Genomic DNA, 24,406 nt, shown 5'->3' on the forward strand with positions numbered 1-24,406 from the left:
CCTGGGGGCTTGTTTACTTGCTACTAATAATTGTGGGGTTAATTTACTTTCTTTTATTTTTTTTAAGAAAATCTCATGGTCCTGAATTTTATAGATTACTTTTTTACTTCTGGCACTGATTGATGGCATCTCCTATCATCTTCCCTGAGCATGTTTATAAAGCCACCAATATTGAAATTACACCCTTAGAAATGCAATGACATCCTTTCTTTTTTCTTTTTCCTTTTTGTAATGATCAAAAAAAGTAAAATTACTCTTCCCATTCTTTCCTATGCACGTAACATTTTTTTCAGAGGCAGAGGCAGCTCCCCTAACAAAAGCAGTGGTCATCAACTAAGTTGGATGCCTACTTATCATGAAACTGCCTGTGGAAACAAGGCTGCTTCTCTGAATGCATCAGAGCCCTGCCCCAGCCCTGCCAAGGAGGGAGGTGCTGGTGGTCCCCACCTGGAGCTGCCTGGCAGGTGCCCACCTCGAGTTCAGCAACGCACAATCAAGCTGTCACCAAATTAGTTCCCTTTTGCCCAGAGCTCAGCTCAGTAAACAGAACCCCCCCTGGGATGCTCCAATTCCATCTTTTTCTGTCCTGCACAGAGGTTTCCTGCATTCACCTTGCCAGAATTTCTCTCTGTTTCTTGGAGAGCCAGCGCTGCACAGGTCCGGGCTCCACGGCACCGGGGCCTGATCCAGTTGGATGTGCAGCCATCTCCTTCCCTTGGGCTGCCATCCTCAAGGTCAGGTGCTCAAAGCGCTTCCTCGGAAAGTGGGGAACCAAGGTTCAGCCACTTCCCCTGCCCAGGCAGAACTGCAGCTTTCCTTGTTCTCCTTCTCCCACCCAAAAAAGCCCGTGCTATTCTAGATCAGTTTGTTTTGATCTTCCTGTTAGAGCTGAGCTGCTGAGAGGAAAATAATTTCCAGTTCTTCCACAGTTCTTATATGTTGATCAGTCACCAGATAAAATACAGGGAGTCCCATACCTGAATACATGGGCTCCCATTCCTGTTGCTTGCCCTAACCAGGGGGATGCATTCCCACCACTCTGGCCTTCATTTCGGGGGAGATGCTGACCCAAACGGCCATGAAGCCACCTCACTGTGAAAGGTTTCCTGTTTGCACAGTCACCTATGTGTATTTTTAAATCCTGTTTAAAGCTGGTTGTGCTGTTTCTTATCTGAGAGGTAACCCAAGCTGTGCTGCCGAGCTGAGGCAGCGGTGCTGAGATACACGCAGCCAAGCCATGTCCTTTGCACATTTACCGTGACCCCTGCTGTCAGAGTGGAGCTGTTTGCAGCAGGAGCTGCTTTAGCACTGTCTCCTCTGTATTGCATGCAGGAGGAAAAAAATAAGTTTTTCTCCACCAGCTCAACCAAGACACAAGCATGAAAAGTTACCGAATGCTGTGCCAAGTGCCATGATGAATGAACAGTGAGGATCACTGTTCAAACAGTGCCATCCTACTTTATGCAAAATAATGGAATGACCAGCTTTAGCATTCAAGTCAAAGGCACTGGTTTCATGTTGGTGTGCTCAGTAGCACTTCTGGTGAATTGAAGATAGTTTCTTTATAATCATCTTCCAGCACTGGATCTTTGCATAGCCTTTTTGTTTGGTAACTCCCCTCTGGCTCTCATGTCTTCCATCCTGCTCAGTGCACATGCACAGCTGTGTGGTTCTGCATGTGGGGACCTTTGTAATCCATCTGTTGATTTTTCCTAAAAAAAAAATACAGGAAGAAAAGGACTGTGCACAGCACACACACCTGTACATTAGTCCTTGAAGAGTGTGAGCTAATGCAAGGGCAGGGCATTCCTATGTTAAATACAAGGCTTGTTTTTCCAGCCCTGTCACTGTCCTTAAATCTTACCGGCATCAGAAAGTTTCAGCATTGAATGTTAAATCAGTTTTTAGTTCAAATGAACAGACTTCATACAGACCCCCTGTGCTCACACCCTTATTTCACTTTAAGCAGGGCCTGTTTCATGTTAGATTAAAGTAATCTCGAGGTAAAAGGTAAAAGATAAAAGCAAAGCAGTTGCAATCTTGGGAATGGTGCTTTTAATAGCTTCTAAGACAGGAATTTCTAGAATTCAGCTGGGAGTCGGTACCTGATAGACACTGTTCCTTGTCCAGTGTGGTATAAGGTAAACTCAGGTTATGTAAAGCATTGCTGGGGATGATTTTAAGAGGATGTGTTTTACTTTGCTCTGCCACAGACTTCCAGCTCTGTTGGTCACCAAGGAACAAGGAAGAGAGGTAGAGAAGGTTTTCTGGCACAGAGTTGGAAATGCTCCCTTCCCTGTACTCTACTTGCCTCAGGTCAAACCAAATTTGGTCTGCATCAGAATAAGAATGCCTTAGGTGACCTTTTACATAGTTTTGACTGTGTCAGCAGCAAATCTCGCCTGTAGGTAAATTGATGCAACCAAAATTTAGTTGTGCAGACATGGCCTGGGTGTAATCAAGCCACTTCTGCCTCATAGCTTAATTAAGGCTGATAAAGTTCTTCGCAGTTCTCAGAGGAAAAGTTTGGTCCATGTGTAAATGATGTCATAGAATCATAGAAGGTATTTAATGTACTCCGTTAAAATGCTGCTGAGGCACCCAGCCTGTGAGTAACACTTTCTGAAACTCTTTATATTTCGAGTTAATGTTTAATAGGAGTGAGGCAAACTGCCTGAAAGCATTCTTGGTGACACTGTACTCCCTTCGTGGGGCGTGCTCCCTTTCTCTGCCGGGGTGCTGCTGCACATCAAACCAAACAAGGCAGGAGCAGGAGCTGCGGAGTCCCAGCCCCCTGTCACAGGAGTGCCACGGTGGCAGTGTGGCAGCACTGGAGGGGCCGGGGCTCTGCCCAGCTGCAGGGGGCAGCGATCCCTCCTCTCAGTCCTTCAACTCGCCATGGAAAGTTAGGTCAGCCCGACCTGCCGTGTCATCCAGCCCGGGTGCAGGCTTTATCTACGGGCTTTATCTAGGCTAATTAGATGAGTGCTTTGTCCAGGATAATTGTCTCTACTAATGAGTTTAAGGGAGTGTCACCAGCACAGCTGTGCCAGGACACCTCCAGCACGGCAGGCCGCGCCAGGCTGAGGTGCTGGGGCTGGGCGGCTGATGAGGCGCTGGCAGAGGCTCTGCAGCAGCAGCGGGATTGCCCAGCAGCGGCAAGAGAGCTAAAATTACAGGCGGGCTGTGAATGGGGAAGTGGCGGCGGATGGGGACACAGAGCGCTTCCCGCTCTGGCTGAAGAGGGGACAGCCCTCACGGATGCCACAGCCCCCACGGATGTCACAGCAGTCACGGATGTCACACCTCAGCGTGGGGCTGGCCCGCTGGCAGTGCGGCAGCAGCACTGCCGGGAGCAAAGAGCCCCAGGTGCACAGGGGGAAAGAGAAGGGGTCACGGTGAGCCCAAAAAACGCCCTGCCCAGCTGAGTCCCAGGGGGTTTGCATGCTAGCCCAGGCTGTACCTGAACAGGGACAATGGGATTAGCATCAGTCAGAAGTGTTTTCAACAACTGATATGTTGGGGGTTTATGACAGAAAATGCCAATTTATTTGAAAGATACTGCTGTTGGAAAGAAAAGCTTTGCAGAAACTTGTAATCTGGAAAGATTTCTTCTGTTCTTGTCAGGATAAGCAGGAGTTGATGTCACATTGTCAGAATATAAACAATGACAGATCAGACCCGATGGCTGAACCGGAGTCTCCCATAATCCAAGTGTGTGCTGGAATTATCAAACCATGAGGGAGAGCTGTCTGTCTCTCTGACACCTCTTCTCCCCCATAATCTGCTGGGGGTTTGTGTGTGTTTGTTTGTTTGTTTGTGGGTTTGGGGCTTTGTATTTTTTGCATGAAATCATCATGTTTTTCTCATGTGTAAAACTAAAATTTTCAATATTATGAATTGAAAGCCCCATATGTATTTCTAATTCAGCTCTTACGCTGGACCCTTTCCTTAGCCCACCACTGTCACATTGGTCCATCAGCACCATGGAGGCTGTAGGAGCTGCAACAGCCCCAAGCAGGGGCTACATCCATTCTGTATAATGACTGAAAGTGTGTTAAATTGGACCTGCTGTATTGAAGAAGCACAAAATACCCGTTGCTCAGAGAAATAAACGGGTTTGATACTCTTTTTCTAAGGGTATACAGTCAGTGTTACTTGCACTTGTAGCCAAGGTAAAAGAGGGAACAGAAACATTGCTTGGAGCTTGCCCAGCAGGAGAGAAAGGATGGCATTGTTCCTGTTAGTTCGTGCCTTCCTGGCGCGAGTGGAAGGCGGAGCATGGGTTTTCCTTCAGGGACAGCTTTGTTCCTGGTTTTTGGCTGGCTCCAGACGTGGACATCTCTGTGCAGCAGTGCAGGAGCAGCCACCAGCACATGGAAAGCTCCGCACCCAGCACAAAGCAGTGCCCTGTGCCAGGAGTTCCCCCTTGCTGTCTGCAGGGACAGCTGCGGAAGGGCAGAGTGGCTGCTGGGCTGGTTGAGTAGGAGGAGAAAAAATAAACACGGAAAACATCTGTGTGCTCCCAAAATCTGCCTTCAGCTGAAGCACAAGATGCTTCTATAAAAGCGTGGTTAATTATTGCAAAGCAACGAAGCGAGGAAACACAGACATTCGCAGAGTATCTCCTTTATTAGTTGCTAAAAACGTGGCTCCCAGCAGCTGCGAAGCTGCGAACGGGTCAGCAGCAACTCTCTCTTCTGGTCACTGTGCTGAGAAGTGTTCTTCTCTGTGAGGCTGTTCCCAAAGGCTGGCAGGGTCAGAGGCAGCTCACAGGGCAACTAGAGAAGCATCACCGAGAGCACTCACTGTTCATGTCTGCTTCTGTCTGAGAAATACCTAAAAATGCGGAGGGGAATTAAGCCTAGAAATGCAGTTGAATGGAAACCCCCTCAGCCTCACAGCTGTCTGCTGTACGTGCGCAGCCGAGCATGCACGTAGAGAATCGAGCATGAAATTAATCCCTGCCTTCCGTGGCCGTGAGCCGTGGCTGAGCAGGCTGAAAGCTGTTCCTGGCTTCCTCACGTGTGCTTTCTGAGCTCCTTGCTGCACCTTGAACTCCTTTCACGTGAGCTGCCTGCTGGGTGGTTCCCGAATACTTGCGAAGTTTTTCCCTGAGGCTTGCTTCCCAAAACAATCGCTCGCTTCCCCACGTTCATTACTTCGCGTGATCTTTACAAAATGTGGCATTTCTGTCTAAATAGTTTGCCAAAGACCTATGATAAACAGCACTAAGTTGTCAGTCATGAGTCATTGAAGTGAACTGTTTCACTTCATGCCCAATCATAGGATATTTTTAAATGTCAGAGCTTTTGGCTTAGTGGTTGTCACTGGCTTCATTTTTGGGAGACCAAAATTAGAATTCACAGGCCTGGTTTTCAGAAAGTCTGTGTACCCTTACTTCAAATGTTCATCCTTAAACACATTTCAAAAATATGCACGATATCCTCAGGATCAGTCAATGCTCTGGAATTTCTGACTACAATGCATTTCTGCCATCTTTCCTGTTTTCATATTTTCTTAATTGGTTTTCAGGTAGCATTCAGCCTGGCAGTAATACATAAAGAATACAGAGATAAATATACTAAACAATTTGAGAGTGACATATTTAGGTTTGTAAGTATTTAATTCTGATTTGCCCTTGTTGGATAATTTTAAAAGCAAGAAGTTTTACATTTGAAAATTTAAAAATAAGGTAGGCATAATAATTTCTTGCACATAATTGACCTCATTTCAAGTTTGTCAGGAAAATTGCTGTTTGATTTAATAGAAGCCTTATGTGTTTAATCACAGTTGAACCCCACCTCCTCAAGTGAGCGGAACAATCTTTGTAATCAATGCAAGACCACTTATGTTACTAATGGTTATTTTTATTTTCAGAGTAATTGTTTCTTTCTGAAAACAGCGTGCAGTGTCAGTATCCTTGATTAAATATCTGAGAACAGAGATTAAATGGTCAATCAAGAGAGGAGATGTGATTTAAATGGTCAGATGCATAGTCAGCTTTTGTTGGTGAAAGCCAGTGAAAGCTCAGCTTGATGTGGATCCACCAGAAACAAGAGACCACAGCATTGTAGAAAGAAAAGTCACCTTTGTAAAAGTCTTGTTTAATTTTGCATCTATTTGCGCCTTCCATCAGGCAGCTTTTGATGCCAGCTCAGCATCAGGGCAGCAAAAGTTGGCACAATGTGTGCTCCCAGACTCAGCGAGGCAGTTGAATTTCTGTGCAAGCACAGAATAATACTCGAAGGATGGAGCTGAACCATGTCAAAGCTAAAAATGCATCCCAGTGCGATGGGCTGTCCTTCTGCAGGACAACTTCTGCAACACTGTAGGCCTTCACATCACCAAGGGATTATTATGTAATCTGCAGCAACCGTGGTGCCAAGTTTGTGGACAAATCTGCTCCCACATTTAGCCCCTGGATTCTCCCAGTGGGAATAAAAATGTACAGGAGTCAATGATTTGTCTAATATGAAAAAAAAGAGCTAATAATAATAATAATAAAGCAAAGAGAAGACAATAATGCTTGAGGTTTATCTGTCATAGTAAGGTGGAGGAACAATCTGAGTGGCACTGTTTTTTCGAAGTCAGACACATTTGCTTTCTTTCTTAATAGCATCTTCTTATTTTTTTTTCTGTAGGTCCAGCTGCCCAGCGCCAGATCCAGAATGGTCCATCTCCAGATGAGATGGAAGCACAGAGAAGGTGAGTTAATCAGCTCTGGCGGAGTTCTAGTTTGTAACTTGGATGAACATGCAGTCCTTGCTCACCAGTAAGCCCTGATCTTTTTACTTGTACATATTTTAAGCTGGTTCTGAATGTTTTCTAATTATTGTTAATGATTCTGTAATGACTGTTAAAGGATGAATTGAGCCAAATTTCACACTCTAGGTAAACTCTTTGCTAGGTAGGTACTCAGGAGTCTTCCTGACTATAAGGAACTATAAAGGAAAAAACTACAAGGAAGTGTAGGGAAGCTGGTTTCCTGCACCTTTATGGATAGCTGAGAAGGACCTGAGATTTAGTAGGGATTTACCCATGACTGGGTCAGCAGTGATGATATTTCACCTGAGATTTACTTTGGGATACCAGAGATACCACAAAGGTCAGAGAGACCCTGCTCACACAAGGCAGGAGATATTGCCTCTCCCAGTGCCTTCCTGAAAAACCTGATCCAGCTCCTCCTTTAACCAGTGGAAGTCACTCATTCTGCATATGTAATCCAGGCCTCCAGTTTGGATGTCTATCATGTACATTTAGAATGTGAGCAGCTTAACTATGTTACAATAAAAATATTTTATTTATTCTTTTTTTGTTTAGAGACAGTAAAAGCCCTTTGGGTAGGTATTATTTCTCTGCTACAGGGCTCATGGCCCTAGGAAAGCTCCTTTTGCTCCACTGGAGTGGAATAAGAGATGCCAGTAGATGCAGTTAGATATTACTGCATCTGCACTAGAGGACTTTCAGCTTTAATTATGCTGATGCATTCTTTAAGCATAGAGCAGACCTAATTTTAAGCCTAGGGTTGTTGTTTTTTTTTTTTTTTTACATCTTCTAAGCAGGAAGGAAATTAAGTTATCGTATCTACCCTGCAAATTTGTCTGTTTAAAAGGTTTTTTAGAGATCTTTACGCAAATGTTTAAATAATATCTTTTTAAGTCAGAGTGTAATTTGTCCTCCCTTGTACTTTTCTCCTTGCATACTCCTTAAGTAGCCTTGTGCCAATCCCAGGCTTTATTTAGTTCAACTGGAATAAATTTGACTTTCTAAGACTTTAAGAACTTCTCCTTTTAGCATGTGTGGGAGGGTGCATTTGGCACATATAAACTGCTTCTGACCAAGGGCACAAAGGGCTGGTATGACCCCCAGTGACTTCAAGTGGCAGTGGCTAACCCCTGTTTTGGATTTTTGCACCCTGCACCACAATCTGTTCTGCAGCAGCTCTAATGGCTTGGGGGGTGTTTTACCCATAATTCTTTCCTGTTCTGTCAGACTGGAATTTTCCAGGTTGGTTCTCTAGATAAACCTAGAATTTCCCCCAGGTTTAATCATGAAAACGTATGTATCAAGTTGTTCTTCATCATCAAATTTTGCTAATAAATGCCAAGCTAAAGTAGGGGACAGTATGTTCAGGAAATTCTTCATACATGTGTTAACAATTGAAATTTTAGCAGTGCAGTTTATGCTGTTGCATCCATAACAATCAAGAAAGAGTTAGGGTATGCATTGAAGTAAAGATTTATATTTATTTGCTTTAAAGTGTCATAGCTTAAATGACACCAGTTGAATCAACCAACTAAGACTTTCTCAAAAGTCATTCACCTTTGCACATACAGTAATTTTCTCAGGAACCTGCAGTATTATAGAAAATGCATGGATTGCATGTCCTGATCATAAAACCACTTTAGGATTGATCTCTCCACAGTAAAATAATGTATTTTCCTTTACCATATATTGAACTAGATATGAAACACGGAAAATTTGTTTTGCAAATTAAAATATTCTTTATTTTCCACATAACTTTATTTTTATGGACTATTTTTTACTTTAAAAGCTTCTGTTGGTATATAAATAAGATAGAATTGCTCAGCATTGCCAACTCTGGAAAGTACAAGTAAAGATGTAACAGGAAGGTGTCTTAAAATACTGTGCAAGGAGTCAAAATAGAAATGTTGCTTAGCGTTGAGCTTGCTTTACTGTACAGACCATGAAGTAAAGCTGTTGAGAAAAGAGAAAACTGTGCAGTGAAGACTGGTCTAAAGATAAATGAAACTAACTAAGGCAAATTTGACCTGGAAACTGCAGAGGAAAATAGTAATAAACTTTATTACCAAGTGCTTCAGCAGGCTAAATTCAGAATTGTGTTTTAATATTGTTGAACTCTTTAGTCCATATCCATGCACTTGCCAAGAAGCCTGGCAAGCAGTCTGTTTTTTAGCTATCAGGTTTTTGAGGAGGAGCCAAGTGAGGGTGGGTTTGTGGCAGGGGTCAGGAGCAGTCCAGCGTGCAAGAGCAGACTCTGCTGATGGGCCCTTGGAACTGCACATCCCTGCAGAGCTGTCCCCAGCCTGTCCCTGCTGGACACCAGGCCTGGGCACTCGGGAGCTGGCAGCTCCTCGGGGAAGGTGCCAGACGAGCAGCAGTGCCGAGCTGTGATCGGGGTTTGCAGAGGGAGCACAGCGGTGCTGGGGCTGCCGGAGCCACAGGACAGCTGTGCTGGGGCTGTCAGCTGGACTGGCCAGTGCCAAAACAGGCTTGGATGTGCACCTGGACAACAGAGGCTTTGTGCAGTCAGCACCAAAACACAGATGAAGCTTTGCTATGATTTTCATTCTAGTAGGCTAATATTCTCCAAGTGCTTTGGGCTCCTGATCCATAAAAGATTCTGGACTGTGTCATTTTGAATAGTTCCTTCCCTGGAGATATTCAAAAGCTGTCTCAACAGAATCCTGGGGATTGTGTCCTCCAGAGGATCATTCTTGAGCAGGGAGGTTTGACCAGGTGGCCTCCAGTCCTCCCTTCCAACCTTATCCAATGCATGATTCTGTGATTTTATGTGGGAAGCCACATACTGTTTCCTTGCAGTGCTCACACACTTCAGGTTAACAGCATGCGTGTTTGCTGTGCTCTCCTGGGCATTGGGCACTGCCTATTCCTTGTGCAGAGCCACTGAGGAGTTACCTTAAATGGATCAGCCAGCCCCTGCAGTGTTCAGTGCATGCAGGGCTATGTCCTGGTTGAGCTTCCCAATGTGTGAACCGGCTCTGCTGCGGCCAGGGCAAGGGAAATCAGACCCAGCTCCATCTCCTGGGATCAGCTCCCTTCCCAGACACACAGTGCTTCTCAGGGTATAAAGCTTTTACTCAAAATGATAAGGAATATCTAATGACCAGAGTTTTTTTCATTGCTGTTTTAGACAAGTGATGGAGCAACAGCAACAGCGCCAGGAATCCCTGGAAAGAAGAACCTCTACCACAGGCACGTATCAAATCAAGCAGATACAGTCTGCTCTCTCTGACTGTCTCCTCTTGCTGCTGTTGGGGTTTGCGGGGTGTTGTACAAAAGCTAGATCGCTGAAAGTGGCTATCGTTACAGTTACATTTTAAAGATTAGATTTCAGCTAGAGACATCCGTGCATTTGGGCATGGTTGTGTTGTTTTGCAGGGGCTCAGGTCTGAGGCATGCAGGTGGAGCTAGGCAGCTTTTGCACTTGGCAAAACTTGTACAGCTGAAGGGCATTTTACCTTGGGTGTACCAAGGGGGCTGACCATGCTTCTTCCACACCCCTGAGGAGAGCGGGAAGCACAGCCAGCTCAAGAGTGATTCCATGTTTCCAGGGGATGTCAGCACAAAGGGGTTGATGTGCTGCATGTGCTCAGGCACTCCCCATTGCTCAGCAGCACAAAACAAACTACAGCACAGAGGAAGATACAGCTCTAGATGCTCTTCACTGGGGATATTGTGATCATGAAGGCTTCTGTGAACTTAATGGAAAAATATATATATTTAATGAGCTTACAAAAATCTTCTATAGCGTATTAAGTTGCACTAAACTGAAAGAGGAGATGACAGGAATAGTTTATAGCTACAAAGTATGGCTTTGCCTCTTTGAAAGGAGGCAGAACAAGCAAGCCAAGATGGCCATCTTGTGTCTGGGCTTTGGATTTGGGCAAGTTTTTTTCAGTTTACCTGGCCACATAAGGGAAAAGTTTTTCCTCAGCTGTTAAACCTTTTGACTAGAAACCAGCTCAGACACACACACGCGCCTTTGGTGACAGAAAGAGTTGGACTCTTGTTTCAGCTGTGTGCTGTTCTGTATAGGGAGCTTAGCCAAAATCCTGCCTTGGCATCCACAAGGAATGGGACATGGCTCCTAGGGGCTGCTGGCTGTTCCCTCTCTGCCTACAAGGTGGCCACCTCTGTGTTCAGCATGTCCCTTGCACCTGTCCCTGGTGCAAAGGTGATGCTCGTGATCCTGACTCAGATTCACGTGGGGTTTGGAGGAGCCTCACTGGCACCAGAGCATGCAGCCCATCCCGTGCTGCCAGGGTTCTGCTCTGCACACCCCTCCAGTTCTGCTGAGGGCTGGAAATCCCCAAGCTGGTGCCTGTACCATCTCCTCTTGGCTTTGTTTGAGTTTCTGTTTGCGTTTACTTCACGGTTCCTTTTCCTCCGTTCCACTTTGCCTTGGTTTCATTCCTTCCTGTGTACCCACCTTATTCTTTTGTCTTTTCTGTTCTTTTAGTTTCCACCCTTCAACCAAGCATATGCTCTCCCCCCTCTCATCCCCAGTCTCCTCCTCCTACCTCTATTAACTGCGGTGCTCCTGCCTCTGGTGTTGTGCTCCCCCCACTACCTCAAGCCAGCGCTGTCTCTTCAGCACCCGTTGTCCCTGAGCCCGCTGGTCAGTCTCCTTTCCTGGCCCAGCGGAGAGCCAGAGAGCCCCCGCAGTTCCTGCACAGGCACTCGGCCTCTGAGCTGCCAACAGCCCCAGGTTCCTCCCCTCCACCCTGCCCAAATGGCAGGACTGTCATGCCAGGCATCAGGAGAACCTCGCTGTCTCCACCGCCTCTCCATCCTTCCCACTTTCCCTCTCCCCAGCCTCTCAGGGGCTCTTCTCTTTCTGGCTCTCCTCAGTCTTCTTCTCCCTCTGCCACAAATGCACCATCTCTGCAGAGGGGTGATGTCCTGCAGCCACGTGGTCCCACCATCCTGCCCATGATTCCTGTCCCACCTGACAGGGTCAAGGCACCCACAGATAAAGCAGGGTGGGAGACCTCGGCAAACGTACCCCTGAACGGCCATCCTGAAGAACAAAATGTTTTAGGCCCCCCTGGAACCCAGGTGAAAAGTGTGGATGGGTCCTTCTTTCCACACCTAGGAGCTGCACCCTGCTCCCCGCTGCCCACCATCGCCAGCCCCCCCAGCTCCTCTGGCCAGGCTCCCTCCCCATCCTCCCATTTGTCATCTTGTCCTGCGCAGCAGTGGTGCCAGCCCGTGTCACACTGTCTTCCATTGCCTCCCCCTCACGCTGCTGTGTCTGAGGTGGCTGTGCCCAGGAGGACCCCTCCTTACATGACATCATCAGCCATTGCCCACTTGAGTAAGTACTGATTTTGAATGAGTTGCAACCTCTGTAAAGCCTCAGCTGTCACCTGTTCAAAAAGCCTGCTTGGCACTGCCCCTGACCAGGAGAAAAAGGGCTGAGAGACCCAAAGCTGCTGCTGCTGTATGTGATTTCTGGAACTGGAGTGGAAAAATATCAAAATCGCTCCAGACTAGTCCAGGTACCAGGCAAAAAGTAAGAATTACAGAATCAGGACCCTGTAGCTGGGTTGTTGCAATGCATATTCCTACTGTATTATCCCAGACTGAGATTTTTGTCATTTAGCAGAGTCAAATTGTTTCAAAGACCTTCATATAGAACCTGTTTTAAGCTGGTCCAAACATAGGAGATGGGCTCTTCTGAAGCTGGAGGCCAGGTCTGTGGTAGGTTTCTTGTCTGTGTAGGAATATTCGTAGCGGTTGGGACTTTACTCTTTTTGTTAAGTGGTATTTCTGTTACCAGTGAAACATAGAACATGGATTTTGTTTAAGATACTCAGAATTCCCTGTGGTTGTGCAATTTATTTAATTCAAGAAACTCTGTTCCTGGTATTCACTGCATGTATAGTTGTGGGCTTGTCACTGTAACTATTCCAGCAAACCTTTCTCATTGAAGGCTGATCAAGGGCTTGGGTCTGGCCACTTTGTATAAGGTCTTGATTTCTCGTGCCTGTCTAAAATGAAGCCTGTGGAGTGAGAACAATTTGCAAGCAATGCCTATTTTCAATTCAGAGCATATGTTTTGTGACTTGGATCTATTCAGGTTTATAACCACATATAGTGCTAAAGTGGTGTGCCTAAAAAAGGAAGAAAACTAAGACATTTACTTTCTGCTAAAAGTATTACTGTAACCACTCGAGGCTCAGTCCTTCAGCTGATGTAAGTCCTTGAAATCCAGTTAGTTCAATACAGTTATTTTAAACTCACATCACTCCATTATTTTGACTCAGTTCAATTTTTGCCTGAGGCTGCCCTCTAATTAGGTGGGTGTAGTTTTGCAATTACAATTAAATGTACCCACAATGAATTACTAACTATTGTGTTCATGAACGAAAGAGGGCTTGAAATGTTTGAAGTATTTCTAAGAGCAGCTATGGTTCATTTCAAGAATGGAATTGGGAGTGGGAAATAATGGCAGAAGTAACCACAGAAATCAGGCAATATTATAAGAAAAACCTAGATAAGAAGAAAAACAAGCTGTTAATGTTAAATATGGTTTCCAAATATTTCTCAGTCAAAACCCACCTGTCTCTCAAAGTAACACTTACTGAACAACTGAAGCTGTGAATACATACCAAGAGCAGCCTGTTCTGACAGTGTACAAGGGGAAATACCCTTGGGGAGGTGTATTTTTCCAGCTGACCTGTTACAGACAGGTGAAACACTGCAATGGAGTTACCACCATCAGCCCTTCCAACGGGCTGCCGCTGAGAGGAGCTTTGCAGAACCTCAGGGTACTTGGAGCTGGTGTCTGCCCTGGTTATTCTGCAAAACTGGCTGTGGCCACACACCTTCTGCATGACAGAAATGAGGATGTGTCACTGTAGCCCACAATTCTTCTGAAAAGCTGATGTCAACCAAAGTGGAGTTTATTATCTCAGTACAGAAAGCTGTGGCAGATGGAGAAGAATGTGCAACTTATGAACTGGAAAGCATTGTCTGTGTTCTGATTCTGACACAGAACGAAACCCTAGCCCAGCCAGGGAGAATTTGAGGGAGAAGACTGTCAGTGACAGGGTCTTTCAGGAGGACACAACTGTAGCTGGCTGGCCATTGATACAAGCACCTCTTCACATGCATGGTGCTCCCTTGCATCAACCCCTTGTCCTGGAGGCCGGCCGTGGCACTGGGAGTGGGAACGTGACCTTGTCTGTGGGCTGGAGGAGATTGTGCTTCACGTCTAATTCCTATTCTCTGCATTTCAGGCCCAGCACTTCCACCTGGCCACCCCAGTGGTGCTGCTGTAATCCCTGCTTCATCTGGGGGGCCCCCACCTCCGCCACCCCCCCCAGTCCCTCCACCGCCCATGGGAGCTGCACCCCCTCCACCGCCGCCACTGCCAGCTGGCGCGGGCCAGGGCGCTGGCGCTGAAGATGGGTCAGTGTCAGGGCTCGCAGCAGCTCTGGCTGGTGCCAAACTAAGGAGAGTTCAGCGGGTAAGGAGGTGGCACTGGGACTCCCCAGTGGGCTCTTCTCTGTTGCGGGAAAGCCTAGCACAGCTTGGTGTAATGGTCTGCAAACCCAGAGTGAAACATGATGAAACATGCTCCAGCTGACCATTGGGTGAAAATTTAAATGCGATTTTGCAGTGCAAATGAAGCTGAGCAGGAAATGTTGGGTAGAGTTTACTCTCTTCAGAACCTATGAGTTAGTAAATGGTTGTGACTTCTCACATTGCCGGGGTTTCACTACTTCTACATAGTCCACCACTGTACTATGCATTAGTGTTTTCACTTAAGTGGTTAAAACTACGCTATACTTACAGAAAAAAAACCAGTGTAGACTGTTGAGGTCTGGTCAGTAGCTGTCCACCTAGGTAAGGATTGCTTAACTGTGCATAAAAATAATTATGAACAAGCAGCACTGTGGGTTTTTAAATCATTTGCCCATATATTTGTGTCACACAGATCTGCCTTGGTTTTAGTAATATTCCTGTGTGTCTTCTTCCCAAGGCAGAACACATCCTATCTCTAGTTTCGGGCTGTGATTGTGATCACTGTTCCTAACACTTGGAAAACTAATCATTAAGGGCGTGGTTGTAAAGCAAGCCTTTCATTAATTCCAATCTTGATTTCTCTTTTAAGCCAGAAGATGGTTCAGGAGGGTCCAGCCCCAGTGGGGTCTCTAAGAGCGATGCCAATCGAACAAGTAGCGGAGGAGGCGGAGGAGGACTAATGGAAGAAATGAATAAATTACTGGCAAAAAGGTTTGTACTTACACCTCAAGTAAGCCCCATGAGATCTGCAACAAATTGTGGAACAAGGCACTGTCATTTTTGTGGTTAGCAGTAGGTGTTTCCTTGCAATTTGACAGGTCCTGCAGATGTTGGTCACCAGTATTGCCCAACTTTTAATGCAAAAGGTGTTGCAATGGAAAAATAGGCTGCCTTTTCCTAGTGTAAGATGCTATATTTTTAATTTTTTTAAACTACAAATAGAGAATGAAAAGGATTAATAAAATAATGAAGGGTAGGTAAAGTTGTAGGGCGCACAGAGATGGAGTTTTTAAATAATGTTGTCTTAGTATAAAGACAGTTCTCAGCTCAAAAGTCTGATTTTAACTTTCCTCCGTGTCCTGTTCATTTCAGAAGAAATTCTGAACGTGGGCTGTGGGTTCTTTGAAAACCTTGTGAAATCCTTTGAAAAGTAGTAAATAAATATGCAACACTCTAAAAAGTTCCCAGCAGAATAAAATGGCAAATAGATAATTTTCTTTCTTTTTAGAATTAAAATAGCTTGACAGCTCTTAATAGATTTTACAGGTTCTTGGCCTGCTCTATATCAAGAATGACCTTCCCTAACTGGAAGTTGTCTACAGGCAAAGCAAGGTTTGGTGATGCTGGGGTAACTAGCTCTGTTCAAGCAAGCAAGCTGAAGGGGCATCTCATGTGTTTGGACATAGAAATTCAGCACACTTGTGTGGTTCTAGTCTAAAGTATACTCCAGTATGGCTTTTGGCATTATGATCTTGTGTCTTCAGGTATTCTTGTGTCTTCAGGAATTCCACCAGGGGTGGAATTCCCCCGGTATCTTGACAAAAGCACTTGCATTGCCATAAGCATTGTGCTACCTCTACTCTGAAAATAACTGAGCTCCAAATCCTTTCCCAGGGAGCTGATAGCAACAGAGTTGTCCCCTAAATTTTGCTTCACAAAGCCATGGAGGTACCTGAAAATACCCAAGTGCCTTTCAAGGGTGCATTCTGGGCACATGCTGCTAAGCTGACACAGAGAGGATTTCCTTTGGCTGCAAATTCCTTTTTATGTGTGATGACATAGGAAAAGGAAGAACCTGGCACTGTGTTTCAGGTTGTACTTACCTGTCTTACTTGCCTACTATTAGCAGAAGGTAAAAAACAAATATTGGTTTGGTTTTAAATTGAGCATGTTCAATACAGAAATCAGAGTTATGAGCATGGGATCTCAGAGGCCCTTTTCTGAGCAGTAATTCCCATGCTCAGAAACAGGGAATATGTCTAATGCTTGCTAAGTAATGGAGGAAAGCATTTCTGAGAGATCAGATGCTATAAAATACCACTCTCTAGATTCAGTGGGCCCTGTGAGAGCAGCCCTTTGCTTCAGGACTGAAGTGCAAACAGAATAATGAGCCCACAGACCACTGTCACTCCCAGCCCAGTTAAGTTTGTTGCAGGACATAAATCTAACACTGGTCTCTCACCCTGGCAAATATTTCCCTCACTTAGATTTATAATAATTACAACTTATTTTTGTTAGAAAAATCAAGTAAATATTAGAGAAAGACCAAAAAATTATTACTGATTTAGTGAAGTTATTAATGCAGTTAAATATCTGGAAATAATTCCCACAGAGCATTGTGTCCTACAGACACATACTGCTCAGTTTGTTTGCTTTTTTGTCAAATTTTCATCGAGTCCTCCAAGTTGTGTATCCAGTGAGGCTTTTCTCAGAAGCCTTTCTTAGTGAGATTTTTTTCCTGAGTTGAATTTTATTCACCTCAGAACCAAGACTAAATGAAAAACCTGTCAGATTGGTGTTTAAGAAAACCATCTGCTAAGGGAAGTGTTCACAGGAGGGTAAGGGTAAAGTTCAGCACAACCAAAGTCCACCTGGAGACTTGAGCTGCAGTTCCCCTAATGGTCTAAAATGGGAAATTTGATTTCTAGAGCCTCAGCACCTAGCCCACTGGAGTAATGTTTAGAACCTAAACAGGGCTTAAAAATCAAGAATTTGGTTTTCTTTTCATCATCCGGTTTGGCTAATGCCTAAGAAGTTTTATCATGTATTTTTCAAATATAAACAACCAATATCTTTGTTTACTGTCATGTCCATTTTCCCCAGTGGATGAATTGCAGCTCTTTGCCACTTCTCAGAGTTTTGCCCCTCCTTGGGAAGTAGAAATGAGTGTGGGTCTCAGGTCCTCACTCAGCTTCTGCAGGCAGCACCAACACTGCTGGTCCTGGGACTACAGGGCTCAGGAGCTCTGCTGCCTTTGAAGTGGTTTTGAGACAAAAATAATCTCCTGTTGTTCACCAAAGGCACTTGAAAACCAGGTGGATGGGCTGGTTTCCTGATTCCTTGTCTCCAGCCGGAGCTTTCCCACCCAGCAGGGAAGAAGGGGTCTTGACTGAGCAGAAATGGTGCCCAGTCTCTCCCAGTGAGGGTGAACCTGGCTTGAAGGGCTTTTTTGACAGTTTTCACATCATGTGCGAGCACTGCTACAGCCCTTTCTCTGTGCAGGATCAGGGATGTGCTATATAGGACAGGTGACAAACTGACTGGAGCTGGCTGAGAGCAGTGTCATCACTGCAATACCCACCTGAGCCACCTGCTGTGGGCAGGGTTGGTCCTCAGAAGCCCCTGATAAGGGATGAGTTGTTCCTCCTGTGTAGGACCCAGGACTTTCTGAATCCTTGAGAGAAGCCATCTTTTTCTCACCCAGTTTCATACCCAGCTTTGCTTCCTCCCTCTGTTTCATCACATTTCTTTATGCTCCACACCCTGCATTCCTCTGTTAAACACCACCTCATAATTTTGCCCCTCTCCCTGAGTTGTATCACTGGGATCTGGATTCTTCACCTCCACCCCAGCCCTACACAACCAAATGCATTCAGCCATTGTTATGTTCCCTGGGATGAGCTAAAGCAATAGTAACTCCAACCCAAGCCTGAATCTTGTCTTCCCATAAGGATTGTTTCTAGAGGGTTGACTGTGTCCTGTTGTCTGTTCCTTTGCAAAGGAGGAAAGCAGCCTCCCAGTCAGACAAGCCAGCTGACAAGAAGGAAGAGGAAAGCCAAAACGTGAGTGAAACACTCCTTCCTCCCTGTTGTGCTCTTGCAGATTCCTTGTAAGCCAAAGCCCTGTGCTCATTCACTGTGTCTGGCAGGCAATAACAAGCAGTGCTGACCCAGGGATAGATGTGCACATTTGATCCAAAGCTGAATGTAACTGCTCCCACCTTTCATGGGAACAGCACCCTATAAACAAGAACAGCTGATTTATCCATAGGGAGGTATTGTCTAAACCAGGTTAATGAGTTTCATGGTCTAATCCTAGTGTTGTGGGGAGCAGGAGGTTATTGCCCTGTAAGAAGGTGCCTTGAACCTTCTGGCAAGTTAACTTGGAATAAAGTTCATGTTTCTCATTTTAGATTTGAGGCTTGAGCTAAGCTGAAGTAGACCATCAGCCCTGCAATGTAAATTTGGATTGCAAACTTCCAAGCAAAGCAAGAATCAGCTCACTTCAGACCCCCAGAGTGCACAGAGAATGTGCCTGGTAGAAGAAGGGAAAACAATGTATTAACCATTAGATCATGCAGGAGTCAAAAGGTGTGACCATGATAGGTACTCTAAACTGAGATAGAATTTGGACAGCTTTGGAGAACTTCAATTAATTGCTCTTCCTCAAAAGCAGTTATACAAGCGGTTTTATTTGACTCAGTCTGTAGACTGAATTTGATGCAGCAATTTTGAGTCCAACATGCAGATGAAAACACTTTTTTTGCATGTTGAACTGGTAAAGTGTGGAAGATCTTTAGAAGAGGGCAGGACTTGCACTGTGCCCTTTCCAGTGTGGTGCTTTTCCAGGCTGCTGCTCATTCAGCATTGCTGTTGCTAGCCAGTACCCTCGTGAAGGCTTTCTGCCACAGCTGCAAGGTCATAAAGCATTCGGTGTGCCTCGTATCGCCTGCATAGAGATGTTCTCTCCAAAGACAAAGCTGTTCAGTAGGAAGTCCATTAAAACAATCTAGGTCTTGCCCCAAGCAAAAAGGTTTGTAGGAAGAGCAGGAATAAGCACTTTTCTCTCTTTAGGGAGAAAAGCAGCTATTTTCTGCATGTTGTCCGAGGCATGCTTCAAGCATGGAATTTGCCTGTTGAACCCGCTACGCAACCATTGCTCTTAATCTTGCCCCAAAGCTGGTTTTGAGCCATACACTAGAAGATGAAAGGCACCATCTATCTTCTAACTTGCCAGCCTCTGCTTTTTGTCCCTCATTCTCTCTTGCTGAAAGTCTTCATTAGTTTATATCCCCAATCAAACTTTTCAATAGCACTAAGCTGTTCAGGAAAGTGTTTTAGAGAGCATCTGTTTAATTTGCGGCTTGAGTACATTTCATGTTCTTTCAAACTGGCTGCAATTCCATTTTACAGTGCAGAGCTGATGCTTTACCTGCGCATGTTTTGAGGGTGGCTAGATAACATTGTCATGCCAAATATATGGATGAATGGTTTATGATCTGTCACACATAAATCTGAGATAAAAGAGTCCAAATCTCTGATGAAGTGTTTAGTCTTCTACTTAAGAGGAGTGCTGATTGATTTAGTTACATTCTGTTAGTACCTGCACTCCTCTCTCTGGTACTGGTGGATGTCTTGGGGTGAAAGACTGGGATGTAGCATCAGTTCCTTCAGGTGGCTCAGTTTCCACATCTCAGAGAGTTTCTAAATTTGGGAAGTGGATGGTTTGTATTTAGGCAACAGCACTTTAGAGTGGTTTCACCTGATTTGGTATGTAGAGATAAGAGTGATTGAGTGTAATCACAAGAAGGTGTCCACATTAACTAAAATAAAAAAGGATGTATTTTTCCATCCAGTGTGAGAAAGTTAAAGTTTAAATGGCCTTGAGCCCATACCTTGGCAACAGTGCCTGTTGGACAGGGAGGAAACTTGCTTTTGTACCACATGTGCTGCAGCTGCCTCCAGAGTAGAAGAGGACTCTGCACTTCATCCCTAAAACTGAGTAATGTCCTTTTTTTCTCTTTGTAGGATGATGCTAGCACCTCTCCTTCAACTAGTACACGAGGTTCTGCCCAGCAGCAGCAAAATTCATCAGGTATTAATTAAGTTGAACTACTGGCATTGTAGTTGTCTTCTTAATCTAGTCTTCTCCACCACCTCTAGACTCTGGATTCATTATCCTACTTCTGAGTGCAGAAACTAACAGTAACTAACAGAAAAATTCCCAAACACCTGTGATTTTAAAAGCTGTATTCAGCAAGAAATTACTGCTTTTATATGCTTCACAGTCAAGAAAATTGCAAGACAGTTTAGTTAGACATGTAGCTGAGGATCTGTGTCTTCAACATTACACAGCGAAATCTTTTAAGAGAAAAAAGCTGTATTATTTTACTTTTTGTAGTGTAGATGTCCTGATCTATACAGTTGGGGTTTGGATGTCAAACTACTATTTAGTTTGTTGTAATAAGGCTGATCCTGAGAGTTCTCAGATTAAATTGTTTTTCCTAAAATTAATTAAAATAACTGTATCTGAGTAGATGAGCTGCAAGCAATCACATTCATCCCTGCATCAGTCTTGGCTTTCACACACACTGAGAGAAATCTCTCCCAAGGGAATGACTATTTAACCATTCCAGCTTCCTTTTGGAACAAAGCCATGACTTGTGTGCTTTGCAAGGGAAGGGGAGGAAGCCAGGAGAAAGGTGTATGCAAATGAGATCTAGAGATTTCCTGGGAGTGCCTGTAATTCTTTTTAAAGGCTTTTTAGGACCTCACAGAGGAGCAAATCCTTGTATATAAAGTTATCAAATCTCTACAACAGTTCATTTTAGGAGACTGGGATGATAGGAAGCACTTTTAGCAACGAGGGTTATATGGTATAGCTTTTTGGGAATGTTCTGTGAGTTAGAAGCACACACAACATTAAATAAATTCTTTGTGGAGATTTGCATAGTGAGCCTTTTTTACATACACCCACATTTTCTGTCAACTATGCAGACAAAAAACCTAAGACTTCTTAATTTAAAATATAAATAAATATTGTACCGAATAAAGTAAGCCTTGCAGCAATTAGCCTGTATTTCCTAATAGAAATTATTTATGCTTTTCCTCCTGCTGTTCCACTTCCATTTCTTTTTAGTATTGTTTAACTATGTGGTCCCTAATTAAAGGGATCACTGAGCAGATTTTTGCTAATGCTTTCCCAATAAGGTAGGCAAATGCACTCATTCAGCAATCTCAGTTTCCTGGTTCTTCTCCTAAGTCACTCATCCTCACAGAAAGAAAGCAACTGTACAAGACAATCAATGTCAGGATAATTTTATTTTTAGAGCAATAATAATAAACTACCTTTTCGTGTTTGTTTTTCAGACTCTGGGAAGAAGCCATGGGAAAGGAGCAATTCTGTTGAGAAGCCTGTATCTTCATTACTCTCTAGGTGAGCTGCATGGGGTGTCCCTGGGGCCGGCCAGCAGGCGGGATGGTCATGCTGTCCCTGTGGCACGCGCACGACTCATGTCTCGTTTCATTCCATTGCTGTAGAAATCCATCAGTGGTGAAGAGCTGTGAAGCTAAGAGCCCCACACAATCCCACGTGTCTTCTAGGTACTGGCTAACTGCCTGGCTTCTTAACTGTCTTGGCTTGTCCTTTGGCTCATCCCATCATTCAGCACTAGTGCTCGTCTTCTGCCGCATCTTTTACTCATTCTCTTGCAATCTGCTTCGTCTGTCGCTGCACCAAGTGTGAAGGTGTCATGTCAGAGCTTTGTTCCATGGAAGCAGCCCCCTGCTCACTTGGGCATTACAGATGTTAATCACGCTGGAACCAGCACTTAAACCATCCATGTGTGTGGGGGAGTCAGAGACACGGGTCTGGCAGTGCTGTGCCATGTGGAAATCACATTTTGGACCATCTTTCTACAGCAGGTTCATGGTGACCCTGCCAATAGGTGAAGCTTTCATTGCTCAACCTCTGCAGAGATTAAAAAGCAAAAGCAGAAATGATCTGAAGAGCTTGCAGCTGGGATAAGGGAAGTTATTCTTCTACCCATGCAACCGCAGTGGGTGCATAAGAATGGAGAGTGAAACTTGGTAATAAAATCAAGATGTAAAAAGGCCCCACCACAGATAGATCTTTCAGACACATGGGGTACAGAAACCAGCAGGTGTAGAAAGCCAAGAAGCCTAATAGTTTGAATAGCCAAGCTTCAGGATCAGCACCCATGTTTTTAATCATAAAGTTTGATGTTGGACAGCTAGAGAGGCTTTCTTCCCATGCTGGTCCAGGAGCATCCGGTGTTACTGGACACTGAGATGGATGGATAAGCTGAATAAGGAGGCAGAACACAGGCTTACAAATGTTGAAATGTTAAAATGCAGTATTTACTGCAAAGAGATGTCACTTATTTTACATTGTTAGGTATACGACAGTGCTGATAGTCTGGAGAGAGGTAAGTTGCCAATGGCAACTATCTGAACATACTTGCTGCTTTGTTTAAAATGCTGTAACATGTTCTGCCCAAACATTCAGAGGGATGCATCAGTGTTACTATAGCAAAGTATAGTTTTGCCAGCTCTCCTAAAACCAGTGAAACATGTTGGTTCTAGGAAATACGTGAGCTTCAAATAGATAGGAAAAGACCATTCTTCCCCCTTGGAAATGGGAATGAAACATGAGCTATTTAAAGCAGCCATCACATTTCAGTAGCTGTCTTTTATAATGGCATTGCATCCCAGGAAGAGGAGTTCAGTGGGAAAAAATGGTTTCCTAATTTAGCACCTGGAGTAGAACTCAGTAGTAGTAGTGCTTGCGTAAAAGACTTCTGTGGGGGAAGCAGGGCAGTTTCTAAAGCTCTCCGTGGTGACCTGTTTCCATTCCTGATCAGTTTGATGGCATTTGAATCTTTCTTAACTCCCTTAGCTGTGAGATGGTAGGACACATGTCAAGATTTCCCAAGGAAGGATTGCAAGACCAAGCAACCCTCAGGACCAGCAGCATCTCCACCAGCCCCTGGGTTGAGCTTAAAGATGATGGCAAAGTTATTTAAAGCCTTTGTATAGCATGGTTAGTTTCTTAAATGTTTTAGAGTTACTGATTAAAAGAGCAAGGCAAACGGCTTCTAGTTCCTTAATTTATTTTATCAGATGTCATCATGGCTCAGCCCACTGACTAATACCATGCAGAAAGACTGATAACACTCAGGTGCACTAGCCATTAAGGCCAGACTGGTTTTGTTTCTGAGTCAATAAAAAATGACTGTGATACATAACACTATCAACAAGCCACACTTGACTCAGGGAAGTCTTCCAAGGAAAGGATTAGGGTTATTATTTTCCCAATAATATTTTTCTAAGCTGTAACCTACTATTACTGTAGCACTCAGTGAAAGCCTAGGTTGCAAGGACAGGGCTGCTGTACAGAAAAGGGACTGTGAGAGAAAACCAGATATGTAGCTTGCAAATTACAAATGCTGTAATAAAACACAGTGTTCAACGGGCTTTATCCCCTCAGCATTTTCTAATCTGAAATCGTTGAGATTCCCAACACCTAAATAAATAAATAAATAAATTCACAGCATCTTTGAGGGTCAGGTTGTGCATACAGGAGCAGTGCTGCTCTCTGGCTGCCAAATATTCCTGAGCAGCACAATAGGGAGCCTCCTGTCCAGCACTTGAGCACAGGTGCTCCTGCTCTGGGGTGGATTTCATCCACACTATCAGGTGGGTGCAGCTTAGCACACATTGCAGGAAACTGACTGGCTTTTTTTATGCTTTTCTTCCATTTCTCAAGGATGAAGCCAGTGAGCAGCAGCAATGATGTGGCTATGGATGCCTTAGATTTTGATCGAATGAAACAGGTGAGTGAAAATGTCATTGGCACTTTTAGAGGTTCGGCAAGCTACCCATTTTCCCCCATGCATGCGCTGTACAAGCAAAATGGCTGTTCAGTCTTCTGATTTCCTCCGTAACTAGGCGCCTAGGGAAGGGCTAGCTGGTGAGCAGCAAGAGAGCACAATCTCACTGCTATTTCATCCTTACGTCAGCACAGAAATGTGCAAGTAAATATGCCAGCTTCCTCTGCATCCGTGCCTGGGAGTGCAGACGTAGCTGTTAGCAATGCTAGGCTCTGACCAATGGAGGTGGGGGACAATCACAACCATGTTAAACTTGCATTTTCTTCCACCAGTTAGAAGGAAATTCTGAGCAGCTGACTTGTGTTTTGTCTCATCAGGAAATATTGGAGGAAGTTGTAAGAGAGTTACACAAAGTGAAAGAGGAGATAATTGATGGTAAGAAAGAGAAAAATTATTATTTTTCTCATCTTTATGACTGATTTTCCATAGATAAGATGATAGGAACTGCAGAGA

The 24,406-nt window shown here is 44.5% G+C and overlaps 1 protein-coding gene across 6 annotated transcripts in view; it reads left to right on the forward strand.

The window, feature by feature from the left end:
• The window catches only part of EVL (Enah/Vasp-like), a 118,083-nt gene that overhangs the window by 92,088 nt on the left and 1,589 nt on the right, over positions 1-24,406 (forward strand). For 3 of the 6 annotated variants that reach the window (XM_038136949.1, XM_038136947.1, XM_038136948.1), the window contains exons 4-13: positions 6,645-6,708; positions 9,920-9,981; positions 14,034-14,263; positions 14,912-15,033; positions 18,044-18,104; positions 20,070-20,136; positions 21,411-21,477; positions 21,582-21,644; positions 23,830-23,896; positions 24,271-24,328. In XM_038136949.1, coding sequence (XP_037992877.1) covers positions 6,645-6,708; positions 9,920-9,981; positions 14,034-14,263; positions 14,912-15,033; positions 18,044-18,104; positions 20,070-20,136; positions 21,411-21,477; positions 21,582-21,644; positions 23,830-23,896; positions 24,271-24,328 — 861 coding nt within the window. The remainder of the gene's footprint in view (positions 1-6,644; positions 6,709-9,919; positions 9,982-14,033; positions 14,264-14,911; positions 15,034-18,043; positions 18,105-20,069; positions 20,137-21,410; positions 21,478-21,581; positions 21,645-23,829; positions 23,897-24,270; positions 24,329-24,406) is intronic. The other 3 variants (XM_038136951.1, XM_038136950.1, XM_038136952.1) reach the window with 3 other exon arrangements.

This window comes from Motacilla alba, chromosome 5, assembly GCF_015832195.1.
Source record: "Motacilla alba alba isolate MOTALB_02 chromosome 5, Motacilla_alba_V1.0_pri, whole genome shotgun sequence".
Taxonomy (NCBI): domain Eukaryota; kingdom Metazoa; phylum Chordata; class Aves; order Passeriformes; family Motacillidae; genus Motacilla; species Motacilla alba.